Source organism: Lynx canadensis, chromosome D1 (genome assembly GCF_007474595.2).
Source record: "Lynx canadensis isolate LIC74 chromosome D1, mLynCan4.pri.v2, whole genome shotgun sequence".
Taxonomy (NCBI): domain Eukaryota; kingdom Metazoa; phylum Chordata; class Mammalia; order Carnivora; family Felidae; genus Lynx; species Lynx canadensis.
In genome coordinates this window covers 20,899,407-20,913,421 of record NC_044312.2, presented here as the reverse complement: position 1 = coordinate 20,913,421, position 14,015 = coordinate 20,899,407, and the positions used below count along the sequence as shown (strand labels likewise).

Sequence of the window (14,015 nt, the reverse complement as noted above, 5' to 3'; positions counted from 1 at the left end):
TAGCATATTAACTGAAATAGCCAAATAAATATGCACTGGTGTAATAATAATGTTATTACTATTATATTAATAATACCAATGTTCCCAATATTATCGTGGTTACTAAATTACTATTCTATGCATCACCTTCATGTTTCCCTCAAAATATAAAAGCACAATTCAATAATTCATCTCTAGATGACATGTTCTACCATAATTCAAATTCAGTCTCTCTCAGTTTCTACTTGGAATCAAACTGAAGTTTTGTTAATAACTTCAGATAAAATACATATTACCTGAGTTGTTGGTGTTGAGGGAGAACCCTACCATCACAAAGATGTCCCCACACTGAAAGATATTTTTTCATTCATTTTTGGAACTGCCTGCCTGAACTTTTACCAATCTGGTACTCTTCTTTGCTAAACTATGAATTTTTTTATGCTAGTGCCTTTGGGAGTGTTATGGCACAGTCAGTAATCCACCCCTTTCTTGTATATACCCAACTTGGATGACAAGTGAGGGTAAATTTTGATGGCGAGGGACAAAGAATAAGAAGTACTTGCCATGAGTATTTAAATAGCCAATAAATGATCTTGTTTAGGAAGAAGATGATCAGATTCCAGAAAAGGATCTAGAAGGCATCGAGGACAACGTTCACATACTTCAACACATATTCTCAACCTGGACAGCATCCCAAATGATAATTTAATGTTATTATAGAGTACTTTCTGAGCTAACTCAGCCAGTAGAGAGTTCCATTTTCCCTAACATTTTCATTGATTATCCAAAGCAAACAGGCATAAAGAAAAAAGAAGAAAAGAGAAGGGGGGAAATGTCTTGGAAAAGATAACAATAATACCAATCTCCCCTCAGACTGACATTCCTTCTTTAGTCTAAGGTGAAATTTTCTCAGAATTGTCTATGGCCATACCACCCTGAATGCACCCCATCTCATCTGATCTTGGAAGCTAAGTAGGGGCAGGCCTGCTTAGTACTTGGATAGGAGAATGAATGTAGATATCACAAGGTGCGTATTGAACAACCCATTTAGACTCATTTCTTGTTTCTTGGCCTGTTCCTATGAGAGAAAGCTTTGGGGTCAAGTATAGCACAAAAACATCCTCAGGGTAAGGTGATTATCTGGCACACTTTATAGAAGTCTCACTCTAATTGGAATTTATATCAGTTAGATTTCAGTGAAGGAAACAAACTATTCTAGGAATTTTAAGCAAAGAGGATTACAGGGAATTAAGTGCTTAGAAAATCACCAGCTGCACTTAGGAAATGGATTCTAGACTGGAACTCCAGGATTGACTCCTCGTCCTCTGCAAATCTGACCCACTGGAGAGGTGAGAATCAAAGTGGGCAGAACTCACCCTCAGTAACTTTTCACTAGACCAATAATTCTAATCAGTGCAAAATTATCTTTTAACTATTGTGTATTTCAAACTGTAATTTATTTAGCCTATGAGCCCTAAGAGTATATCATAGACTATCTTCTCATTTTCGAGGAGAGAGGGGGAAAAGACATAATTAGCTACAAATAAAAATCGCCAATACACGGTCTGACATGACTGTATTCCCTAATTCTAAGTTTGGACAACCATCAATGGAACTTTTAAAATCGTTCTTTTGATTTTATTATATCTCTGCTAAGCCAATAGCATTCACAATCCACTTCATGCTCCAGAGTGTGCAGAATTTTTTAGTAGAGTGGCATCTAACAAAGTTCAGGCTCCTAACAGTTCACAGTGTTGCCTTAAAGGACTGTAAGTTCAATATTTATTCAGGGGATGGGAGGTGGAGGAAACAGAGAAAAAAAATGGACACTCCGAGCTTGTGGAATTCATGTATGTGAGAAGAGAATTTTTATTCTGCTTGACAATGAACATTTAAATAATTTTTCTTTTTTTTTAAGTATATTTACTTATTTTGAGACAGAGAGAGTGTGCGGGGGGAGGGGCAGAGAGAGAAGGCAAGAGAGAATCCCAAGCAGGATTCTCCCCCCCATGGGCGGGGCTCCATCCCACAAACCAGGAGCTCATGACCTGAGCCAAAATCAAGAGTCGGATGCTTAACTGATGCCACCCAGGCACCCCTTAAATGATTTTTCTAATCTTTATTGATTATCTTAGTGCAAACTATACACAACCCATTCTCTTAAAAGCCCTATGAAACACATTTTGCCGATGTAAGTATATTCTCTGAAGCTCAGAGAATTTAAGTAATATATTCAAGTTCATGCAGCTAGTTGTGTCATAACTAGTATGTAATTCAATATCCAGTATTTTTAAAATAGGATTTATTTTCTTATTAGTGCTGTGAATATATAGATTTAATTTTTGTAATTTTATTACACTATCAAGATCCCCAAAGTCTCACTGAGTCACTACCAAGTTTAGAAGAATTTCCCAAAGGTTGGATATAGTAGCAAATTTTCTTCTACCCTCTACTCAAGAAATAGCTCTATTTTTTTTTTTTATTAAAAGAGTATGGCTGCCAGTCTATGACAAATCTCAAATACTGTACTTCCTATAACCTCAAAGGACTAATTACATTGTTTATTTTCAATAAAGTTGGGCCAAAGTTGTTCCCTTTTGGGATTTCAAAGCAAGTTCAAAGCAAGTTAAGGTAAATTTTAATTGATTGGGTATAGGAAGAAATAATCATGCAAGTTATAAGAACTTTTCTTTCAACACCACAGAGGGGTTTTTCTTGGTATCACTTGAAGCACACAGGTATTGATAACAAGAAGCCTTCTGTGTGCTTCATTGACCATAAACAGGAGTCATAAGTCCTCTGACTGCACATTCTTCAAATTGGCCAGGGGAAGAAGCCTCAGGAATGCAGTATTAGAACAGGTACAAGCCAATTTCTATCAGCTTCCAATCTCAGACAACTTTGTATGCTCACAATTTATTCTTACTCCTGAATTAGAAAGGAACTTGGTGGAATTAAGTCTCATTAAGGCTTCTAGTTTTAGAGTACTAAAAATACGGTATATTTCATTGCATATTGTAATACAATTTCTGTTTTTCTAAAGGAAGATAGGAATGAGAACTCTTCATTCCTACTTTTGGCCGTTGAGTTCTACACACATAGATCGATACTTGAGCCAATATCGTGCTCACTACAGGAAGCTCTGATTTTTATGTTCTGAATACCCAGATAATGAGACTAACAAATTTCTCTTTCATTAAGGGCTCAAGCACCGCATCTCCAGCTTTTGGAAAACTTTGTCCTTATTCTTCTCACTAACGTTTCATGTGAGAATCATGTGCTGCATGTATAGAAGTAACTGGTAACCTACTGTATTTGAAAGAGCCCAAAGTATGCTGCCCCAGATAATACAATTTTGGGGAAAATTTTTATTCTACAGTTACTGTGTTAATCATCCCAACTTCAAGCCTTTAAGAACTAAATTATTTTTAATAAGAAGTAAATAAGTCAAAATAGTCGCATCTCTTTTTAAATTAACACATTAATGATTATTCGACAATTCGAATGATTATTCGACAAACCTAAAAGCAAAAATCCATGTAATAGGTATACAAAGACACTGCTAGCAGAAATGGGAAGGATCCAAAAGTAAAAATTAAGTTCCATCTGTCTCAAGAGCCAATCCAGTTTTTGTTCCTACGAGCCTTTAAGCCCCATCAGGTTTGAATCATTCTTCATCCAACAAATAGTATGTGCTTGTCTTGGCTATCTTTAAAGAGGAATATACTTACATAATAATTATAAGAGTATTTTATGCAGTAGTTTGATAATAAGAAACGAGTAATCTTTATCATCTCATTTTCCTATTGAAAAGCTCAAAAGTTTTGATACTTTGGGTTACTTAAAACCTGAAAGTCTCCTATCCCTTCTTGATCTGCAAATATTCATCCTTAATGGCTCAGTTAAATGCTATCAACCTTACGAAGTATTCCATGCTGCCCCCAAACAAACGTACCTTTCTCTTCTCTGCCCCCACACGACTTTGATTTTACATTTACCAGAGCCTTCAATGAATTCTAATGGAACTTATCACTTGCAATCAATATATCTAACCCTTACAACACTATGGCTCCTTAGTAATTTACACAACTTTGTGTCTCCAGTATCGGGGAGAACTCCTGGCACGAAGTGTTCAAGATTGTATCTGATCTTGTATGTATGGGGAGTACTTAGCTGGCCCATTCCCTATTCACAGGCACACTGGGGCATGAGCCAGCCATCTGGAATGTTGTGAGAATTACAAGTGTGGATTATTGCTTCTCTGGTCGTCTGTAAAGTTAGCTGTACTACCACATTACAAAGTTGGTGATGGTTTTAGTTTAGAAAACTAGGCTTCCCATTTGTGGACTCTTCTGTATCCAACCTTCCACTTAGCCTTCTCTTATACCTCAGTCCCTATTTCCTAATCACATTCAAACTGCCCGACTCTGTCTTCTTTCTCTCTAAACCCAGTATTTCTCAAACTTTAAGGTAAATAAGATTAACCCAGAGAAATTGTCAAAAACCTGTATTCTTGGGCCCTAACCCCAGAGAATTATTGCATTTTTATAGGTAGAGCCTAGAAGTCAGCATTTTTAATAGACAAACTGTCTTTTTTTTTTTTTTAATTTTTTTTTCAACGTTTTATTTATTTTTTTTGGGACAGAGAGAGACAGAGCATGAATGGGGGAGGGTCAGAGAGAGGGAGACACAGAATCGGAAACAGGCTCCAGGCTCTGAGCCATCAGCCCAGAGCCTGACGCGGGGCTCGAACTCACAGACCATGAGATCGTGACCTGGCTGAAGTCGGATGCTTAACCGACTGCGCCACCTGGGCGCCCCCAAACTGTCTTTTTTTTTTTTTAATTTTTTTTTTCAACGTTTATTTATTTTTGGGACAGAGAGAGACAGAGCATGAATGGGGGAGGGGCAGAGAGAGAGGGAGACACAGAATCGGAAACGGGCTCCAGGCTCTGAGCCATCAGCCCAGAGCCCAACACGGGGCTCGAACTCACGGTCCGCGAGATCGTGACCTGGCTGAAGTCGGACGCTCAACCGACTGCGCCACCCAGGCGCCCCATCAAACTGTCTTTTTAATAGACAAACTAAACTTCTGATGCAGGTTCTCCATGCTCTTAGGAAATATTCAATAAACCTAGATTCACCCTTGGTTAATAAGGCATAAAATTTGTTCAAGGGGTGCCTGGGTGGCTCAATTAGGCACCTGACTCTTGATTTTGGCTCAGGTCATGATCTCACGGTTGTGAGATCAAGCCCCACATTGGGCTCTGCACTGGGTGTGGAGCCTGCTTGAAATCCTCTCCTCCCTCTGCTCCTCTCCTGCTTGTGTGCTCTCTCTTAATAATAATAATAATAAATAAATAAATAAAAATTTAAAAATTACTCAAACTTCAAGATGCCAAGATCATACCTAAAGAGGAGAAAAGAGAAAATGGAGAAGGGAAGCATGAGGAGCACTGGGTGGATGATAAGGAGCTTGGAGGACTAAACGGACACGTGGACATACCTCATGGAAACTGGAAATTTACAAGACCAAATGGTCCATGTGGGTGAAGACACTGAGAGAGGGGTCTCGTAAGCATAGGTTTACGGTAAGTCCTGGCAGGAAGGTCCTATCTTTCAAAAAGGAGATGGGAGGGCTTTGATGATTCCAACCAGATTTAGGATAAGAAGCCCAATGTGTAATGCCATGAGGGAGTACCTATTGGGAATGATAAAGTAGGTAGGTACCTGTGTGTGATTCTAGATCTATAAACTCCAAGCAGAATGCTCCACTTTCTACATGAGAGAGATCTAGAATATCCTGTGATAGAACTTGAAAGACAAGGAGCACAAATTTCTGCAATGTACTCAGGTAAGGGAGGCCATCTTCTTCAGGAGTGATTGGGGTCCAAACACCTACCTGTTATTGCTCTGTAAGGGGAGCTGAAATCCTCTGAGATAAGACTCAGTCTAGCACGCATTCTGAAGAGTATTTTCATTTTTTCAAGATCAAAGCTTTAAACTACATTAACTAATTTCTATACGTAGAATTCTTATCGTTAGCCCACAAAGGAAGCAGGATAACAATTGGAAGCTGACATCAAATCAAATTCATAGTCACAAACTCTCTCTCACCTAAGATATGATGGCTGAGCAGTTACAAGTGAAGCCTCCAAAGTCAGACTTTCTAAAATTCCAATCCCTAACTCAGTAGATATGGGTCCTTAATTTCTAACTAATTCCCTTGCCTGTAGGGTGGAAGTAATGCTTAAGTAATGCTTATCTTGCAGTTTCTGAGAGATTTAAAAATGAAATGAATGAAAAGTTCCTTTCCTGACACATAATAGCTACTGAGTAAATGCTAGCTGTTGTTATATTGTGAGGCATTATTATATTGTGCTATTCCAAATCAATGCCCTTTTTCCCTCTGGCAGGTTCAAGTTTCAAGTCAAAATAGCCATACTTACTAGTGCCACCATCTGACATCAGGGTTGGATAACCTTAAATGTTCATCTTAGCTCTACCTCTGAGGTTTTTTAAACCTGCTCTGTTCCAGTTTGCTCAGTTGTAAAGTGGACAGCAAGAGTAGCTATGTAATTGTGTGGGTTAAGTCATGGTGCAGAGCAAATGGGAAATGTGTGTATGTAGTGTATGTGTTTTATAATAGTAGATAAAAGATAATATTAAACATTTGACAGCTAGGCTTTATAAGCTATTTTTAATCATAACATTTACCTGATCCTTTGGAAAAAGCCACAGTTAGCACATTTTCCTTATCTGAAATGACTATGTCATCCTGAAATAGTGCTCTAGTCTCCTACACTGGGTTGTATTGAGGTATTTCATTGATTTAGGAGATATAATCTCTAGGCTAACAGAATAAAGCTTTATTATCAGCTAGCTACTCAACCCCAGGACTATTCCTTATTGACACAACCAGAACTTGCCCTGAGTGCCTTTCTCTTTCGGCCTTGTAACTAAGATTCCCTGCCTTGGCTGATCATTTTTCTTAAGGCTGCTTCAGACAGAATACAGAAAATACTTATGCTCCCCATCTTTAATGCTGGAAGTCTAGACTAATGGATGATCTGGGATTAAACTATGCCAAAACTCTCAACGCTTCATTCCTTGTCAATTAACTAAAGTAATTTGGTGGTAACTTGTATTCTTTCTGTCTTAGAATGTTTTCAACATTTTCCTGAACTCACAGGCAGGAGCTGTGAAGTTCAGAGTATTTGATGCTGGACGTGAGAAAAGGAGCCTAGAACCAAGATTTCTAGTGAAACCCAACCCTTCAAAATCTATGGATAAATTTCACGTGGCACCCAAAGCTCCGAGGACAAGATGAGGTTGTCTCCAAAGCAAAGCAAAAGTTGAAAAGGCAAGTTGATACATACTATGCCCTTTGGTAAGGTTCCCTCTCCCTTCTCACCTTATGCCATGAACATGTTGGGAGAGCTGAGGAGGAGGGAAGACTGGTCAATGTTAACCCAGGAAGAGGGATTTCCTGTAACCTACAGAAGGAAGTCTTGGTAAAACACACACACACACACACACACACACACACACACACACACAATCAGAACTGGGGCTCTGCATGTTTTCATGCCCTGTGGCTCTCTGGCTGATTAAGGAAACTAAGATCTCTAAAGTCACTGAAAGCCCTGACTTTTATTGTTGTTTTATGCTAAGCCAGGAAACAGAAGGACCACAAACATTCAGAGTTCTTGATCCCAGTAAGATTTTTTCATAGTACATTTGTTCTCTGACCCCTTCCTTCTTCTGGATTCTTCTAAGTTCACACTACTCAAGTGGTACCCAGCCTAAGTGAAACAGGGAAAGCAGTATGTGCGTGAGAGACACAGAAAGCTGGCAGGAAATTCTGCCTCTACTGCTCTCTATTTGATCATAGAAAATTTCCCTAAACTTCTTCAGTCTTCCTTCCCTTATCTGTAAGATGAGAACAGTTATATCTATCTCTGAGAGCTGCCATGAGAGGAGATACTGCATCCAAAATTTCCCAATACATACTTAGTGTTCAATATCATCTGTGTTATTATTAGTATGCTCTTGCTATCATAATTTTGTGTAAGTCACCAGTAAGCAGACAGATTAATATATTCTCAGAATGTAATCAAGCGCTAGGTGCCTATTATTTTACTGATTGATTAATTGATGACTTGTGGCTGTAGATCCAGTTATAAAGTTCTGTTTCGTTCCTCCTGCCGATGACCAGAGATGAGTCCTGAAAACTGGACTCACGTGACAGGGTTTGTCCTTCTGGGTTTCCCCAGAAGCCACATCCTGCAGTTCCTGCTGTTCCTGGCTTTGATGGCAGCCTACGCTGTAACGGCCACAGGCAACCTGCTCATCATTGGGCTCAGTTGGACGGATCGACACCTGCACACACAGATGTACTTCTTCCTGAGGCATCTGTCCTTCCTGGAGCTGTTGCTCGTGTCTGTTGTGGTTCCCAAGATGCTTGTCATCATTCTTACGGGGGACCACTCCATCTCATTCGCCACCTGCATCATCCAGTCTTACTTCTACTTCCTCCTAGGCACCACCGACTTCTTCCTCTTAGCTGTCATGTCTCTAGATCGTTACTTGGCAATCTGCCGACCTCTCCACTATGAGACTCTAATGAATGGCCGTGTCTGTTCCCACCTGGTTCTGGCCTCCTGGTTAGCTGGATTCCTCTGGGTCCTGTGCCCCACCATCCTCGTGGCCAACTTACCTTTCTGTGGCCCCAATGGTATCGACCACTTTTTCTGTGACAGTTGGCCCTTGCTGAGGCTCTCTTGCGGAGACACCCGCTTACTGGAGCTGGTGGCTTTCGTGCTCTCCACGTCAGTGTTACTGGGCTCGCTGGCACTGACCTCGGTTTCCTACGCCTGCATTCTTGCCACTGTTTTCAGGGCCCCCACACCTGTGGAGCGAAAAAAAGCATTCTCCACTTGTGCCTCACACCTTACAGTGGTCATCATTGTCTATGGCAGCTCCATTTTTCTCTACCTCCGTATGTCAGAGGCTCAGTCCACGCTGCTCCACAAAGGGGCCTCCGTCCTGAGCTGTATCATCACACCCCTCCTGAACCCATTCATCTTCGGTCTCCGCAACGATAAGGTGAAGCAGGCCCTAAGAGATGCCCTGATGTGGCACAGAACCATGGCTTCGAGAGACTATGAGGGTCACAAGTAAAAGGAAATATTGGATTAAGAGGTTAAAAATGTATGCAATTTGTAAAAATGTATTTGAAGTTCAAATCAGTCCAACAACACCCTGCACTTTTCTCAGACAATTAAAAACTAGCCTCCAGAATGACGCATCATGAAAGAGAGAGAGAGCCTTCGTTTTCCTCTCTCCTCTCTTCCTGATGCCCTCCCCTCCCCATAGGGAAGGCTGATCCAGTTGGCCACACTTCAGAATTCTGGTTAGGACACATTTCCCTCGGGGCAGGTAAGCGTGTGGACTTCCTTCAGGGAGGCCATTCCTCTTCTTCCGTATGTGTATGCTCAAGCATACTTACTACTGCTTCAGGGTCCTGTAATGCAGAGCCAATCAGAGAATGCTAAAAATACGGAGACTCAGATCTGGAGCTTAGAGGGGAGTAAGAAGAAGGGTTCTGATGACTTCCATCTAGACTATTACAAACAAGATTAACCAGAACCCAAACATTGGGAAATTCCATTTTGGCTGTGGTAATAACTGTTACTTTGATCTTCGCTTGCCATTTCTGTTTAGGTGACTAGCAGCTCCTATAGGAATCTCCCGAAGGAAAAACACTGCGACCAGTGAAATATTTAGATATCCCAAATTCCCAAGTCAACTTCTACCTGATAGACTCTAAACACAAAGCCAATCATCCAATCACTTATTTAAGAAATATTATTAAATACCCAGTAGGATTAAGGCACTGAGCTAGGCAGGGTTGGGACTAGGGTGACGTCTAGGGCCAAGGGAGAGGTCTAGGGCACAAATTTTAAAGAGACACACACCCACGTGGTTGTGCACAATCCTGAGAGCATATGCTTCCTTGGTGCTGCATCAAGGCCCCTCCGTTGCTGCTCTTGAATCTGGGTTGTGGAGCTAGACTGTGGGGAATAAGTTTAAGAGCTTCCATGGGGCGCCTGGGTGGCTCAGTCGCTTGGGCGTCCGACTTCGGCTCAGGTCATCATCTCACAGTCCATGAGTTCGAGCCCCGCGTCAGGCTCTGTGTTGACAGCTCAGAGCCTGGAGCCTGCTTCAGGTTCTGTGTCTCCCTCTCTCTCTCTGCCCCTCCCTTGCTCATGCTCTGTTTCTCTCTGTCTCAAAAATAAATAACATTAAAAGAAATTTTTTTAATAAAATAAATAAAGAAATAAATAAAAAGAGCTTCCTGAGCTTGCACCAATGGGTTAACAAGACTCAGGGCGGAAAGCCACCACAGGGTGAAAGCACCCAGCGTAGAACAAAGCATAGAGCAGAAAGCCGCTTCCACAGAACAAAAGCGTCCAAGAACAGGTAGAGGCAGAAAGCCGCCACAGCAGGGTGAAAACGCCCAGGATTTATCATTAAGTAAAACAAGCATAGAGTGGAAAGCCGCTACAGGGCCAACACGCCCAGAGCTAATTAGCAAGAAAAATGCCTTTTTAACCCTGAGATAGCATGCTCTATCTGTCTTAGCCCCTAGAAAAGTTAAGATAAACAGACCTGGTGCCTGGTGCCTGCAGTAAACAGCCATCTGCTCAGCGCCAGGACTTTGATTTGTATTTACCCTAACCCCTAACACTGCATACCTTCGAAACCCCCTTTCTCTCACACATGAGTTAATGGCCACTGTTTTACTGTCTCTTTCTGCACGTGTATCACATTTATAAGCCTTCTGATCCTAATAAATACGGAGCAAGGATCTTTACTCAGGGTTCTTGTCTCTTCCCAGACATTAGCCTCTCTCATATTCAATTCTGCATCCACTTTCTTGCTGGACAAGAGAGAATTCCAGACTCAAAGTCTGCAACGCTAGACCTTGAGTATGTAGTAGTAAACAAGATAGACAAAGCCCTCACTTTTATACAATTTATAGTGTAATTGGGATGGCTGGCAAGAAAAGAAAAAACATACAGACAAACAAACAAGAAAACCTAAATACACACATTACTATGTAGTTGCAATTTGTGACAAATGCTTTTGAGAAAAGAGCCGAGTTTTGTTAGAGGGACTAGTAAGGAAAATTAATCTGGATTAAAGACCAGGGAACATACCTCCGAGGAAATGAGCTCTATACTGAGGCCTCAGACTGAGCAGCAATTATCCAGGGAGAAAGTAGGGGAGCAGCATTCCGGAGAGAACGAGTAGTATTTGCAAGGACCCAGAGTCAGATGAGGGAATAAGAGAAACAAATGCACATGAGGACTGGAGAAGGAGAGGTGGGCTGAGGTCCGTTCAGATAGGACCTTATCTACAAGGTTTATGGGGATCTTTCTTCCTTCATAAGGCAATGTAAAGCCTTTGAAGGGTTTTAAGCAAGGAAGTGATCAAATCATATTTTAAAAAATCAATTGGCTGCTGTGGGGACAACAGGTTAGAGAGAAACAAAGTGGATTTTAGAGAATTGAGTAGGAAGCTATTGCATGGATTTGGAGACAGATGTGCTAGTTATGACTTTACAACAGGCAGTGGGATTCTCTCTCCCTCTCTCTTGGCCCCTCCCCTGCTTATGCATTCTCTCTCTCTCTCTGTTTCTCTCTCTCTCTCTCTCAAAATAAATAAATAAATAAAAACTTGTTAAAAAAGAATTGTTTTGAGCTCCTCGGATATATTTTGTGTCCAAGAAGAAATGCCAGAAAAGAAACACCAGATGTACGACCTTCATGCCTACTTCAGCTAGAACTTTCTCAACAGGGCCAACATCATCATAGGAGCAAGTGCCATCTGACCCAAACATCAAGCCTGCATAGCAGCTGAGACTTTTTCTCTAGGAGGCACTTGGGAGAAGTTCTAGGGTACTCATTCCATTTTCTAGCTGTGTTAAAAGTTCAGGTCACCAGAACTTGACTGAGGTTGAGAACAGCACAGAAGTAAGTAGTAATCCAGGTAAGTAATAGAGTAGACAAGTGGTTTTAGCTACTCTGTAGGTCTTCTTGAGCAGGCTGCCCCAGAGAAACAGCTCTCAGATTCTCAGGTCTCTGCTTCTGCTAATCTGGGGGGGGGGGGGGGGGCGGTCAGTGCTCCAGGGGACCCAGAAGTTCTTTCTGCCTCCTCCACAGTTTCTTCATGGCCACGATCACTTCCTTGTTTCTCAGGGTATAGATGGCAGGATTCAGCATGGGAGTGACCATTGTGTACAGAACAGAGACCGCCTTGTCCATAGGGAATGTCCGAAATGGCCTCGCATAGATGTAGACACAAGGCACAAAAATTAAGGTCACTACAGCAATGTGAGAGGCACAAGTGGATAGGGCTTTGCTCTGGCCCTCCCGTGAGTGGCCTCGGAGCATGACTAGCAGTGCCGTGTAGGATCCCAGGAGCACCAGAAAACACATCAAAGTCACCAGGCCATTGTTAGACACCATCAGAAGCTCTAAGACAAAGGTATCCGTGCAGGCTAATTTGATCAGCTGAGGCACGTCACAGTAAAAGTTGTCCAGCTTGTCAGGCCCACAGAATGGCAGCTGGATAGTCAGTCCAATCTGCACAATGGAGTGGATGAAGCCCCCCACCCAGGAGGCTACCATGAGGAGCCCACAGACTGTGCGGTTCATCACAAGCATGTAGCGCAATGGCTGGGAGATGGCAACATAGCGGTCATATGCCATCACCGTCAGCAGGAAGATCTTGATGCCTCCAATGAAGTGGAAGAAGAAGAGCTGAGTCAGGCAGCTGCCGAAGGAAATGATGGGGTTGTCTGAGAGCAAGTCAAACAGCATCCTAGGTGCTGTGATGGAAGAGTAGCAAAGGTCTAGGAAAGAAAGGTTGCCTAAGAGAAAGTACATGGTTGTGTGGAGGCGTGAGTCACAGGTCACTATGGCCACAATAAGGAGATTTCCAGCTACGGTCATAAGATACACAACAGAGAAGATAATAAAGAAGAGGAACCGAAGCCCCCATACCTGAGAGAGCCCCAGGAGGACAAAGCCTGTCACCTGGGAATGATTTGCTGGATTCATCCGTTCGGTATAACCTGGTAAGCGAACCTGCTGAAGAAAACGCACATACTTGTCACGGGATCCACCAGCTTCTCTGTGATCATTTCCTCTGCCCTCTCTGGGGAATCCTCCCCTGTCTCATTTACTATAAGACGACTATCCTAAGAAGTTCTATAGGAAACCAGGCATTGGAACATCCCATATTGGTATAATCAAGCACAGGAGCGTAAAACTCAGGGTAACACTGCTACTATTTATAGTTCATGAAAATCAAAAATAATCAGCCTTCAAAACTTGAGAAGTGATACACAGAGAAAAAACTGCAACCCCGGAAGTAAATGTCACTTCTCCCAGTACCTAGCGGTCTAAAACATGAACGATCTTCCAAAATTCTGTCTCACTCCCCTCATCCATGATGTCAATTAGCCAAAATAACTGCACGCTCTCCTGCAGTCTAATATCTCATAGCTATAGATAGCCTTTATTTAGAAAACCCGAAAAATTCCCCCAGGCCAAATATTTAGACCTATAAAGGTCGTGAACTGCTGTCTTCTTAAAGTTAGATAAGAAAACATGTGGAAGAAGAAGCTTCCTGTCCAGTGGCTCTGGGAAACCCAGAGAAACTATAGTCCCCGGGGAAACACAGGGAAAAGCAACTAGAATACTGAACTGCCCCCCAAAAATGTGTGTGTCAGTGTTAATTTCAGGGACATCATCCAAAGAATTAATTGCTTTTTCATATGAGAAGCAGCAAGAGAAGGCCACAAATATTATCTGAAGGTAAAAAATCACTATCTACGTGCAAAGCTGCCTCAACATTTGAAACCCTTAAAAATAAAAAGGGTGTTTTGTATATTTAAGTATGTTCAAAAGCTGGCTATTGGTGAGACTTCTAGAATTAATGTCTTCATACTCTTCAATGGAAGT

The 14,015-nt window shown here is 41.8% G+C and overlaps 2 protein-coding genes across 2 annotated transcripts; one reads left to right on the top strand and one right to left on the bottom strand.

The window, feature by feature from the left end:
• Positions 1 to 8,199: 8,199 nt before the first annotated feature.
• LOC115526198 (olfactory receptor 6T1) lies at positions 8,200 to 9,295 on the top strand. The gene is given in 2 exon segments (XM_030333680.1): positions 8,200 to 9,141; positions 9,143 to 9,295. Coding segments are annotated over 2 exon segments (1,095 nt in total).
• Positions 9,296 to 12,164: 2,869 nt separating this feature from the next.
• On the bottom strand, positions 12,165 to 13,109 carry LOC115526045 (olfactory receptor 4D5). The gene has a single exon (XM_030333511.1). The coding sequence runs from the start codon at positions 13,107 to 13,109 to the stop codon at positions 12,165 to 12,167; it is 945 nt and encodes a 314-aa protein (XP_030189371.1).
• Positions 13,110 to 14,015: the final 906 nt, after the last annotated feature.

Coding starts and splice junctions, on each gene's coding strand:
- LOC115526045 (XM_030333511.1), bottom strand. CDS start 13,109: ATGAATCCAGCAAATCATTCCCAGGTGACAGGCTTTGTCCTCCTGGGG.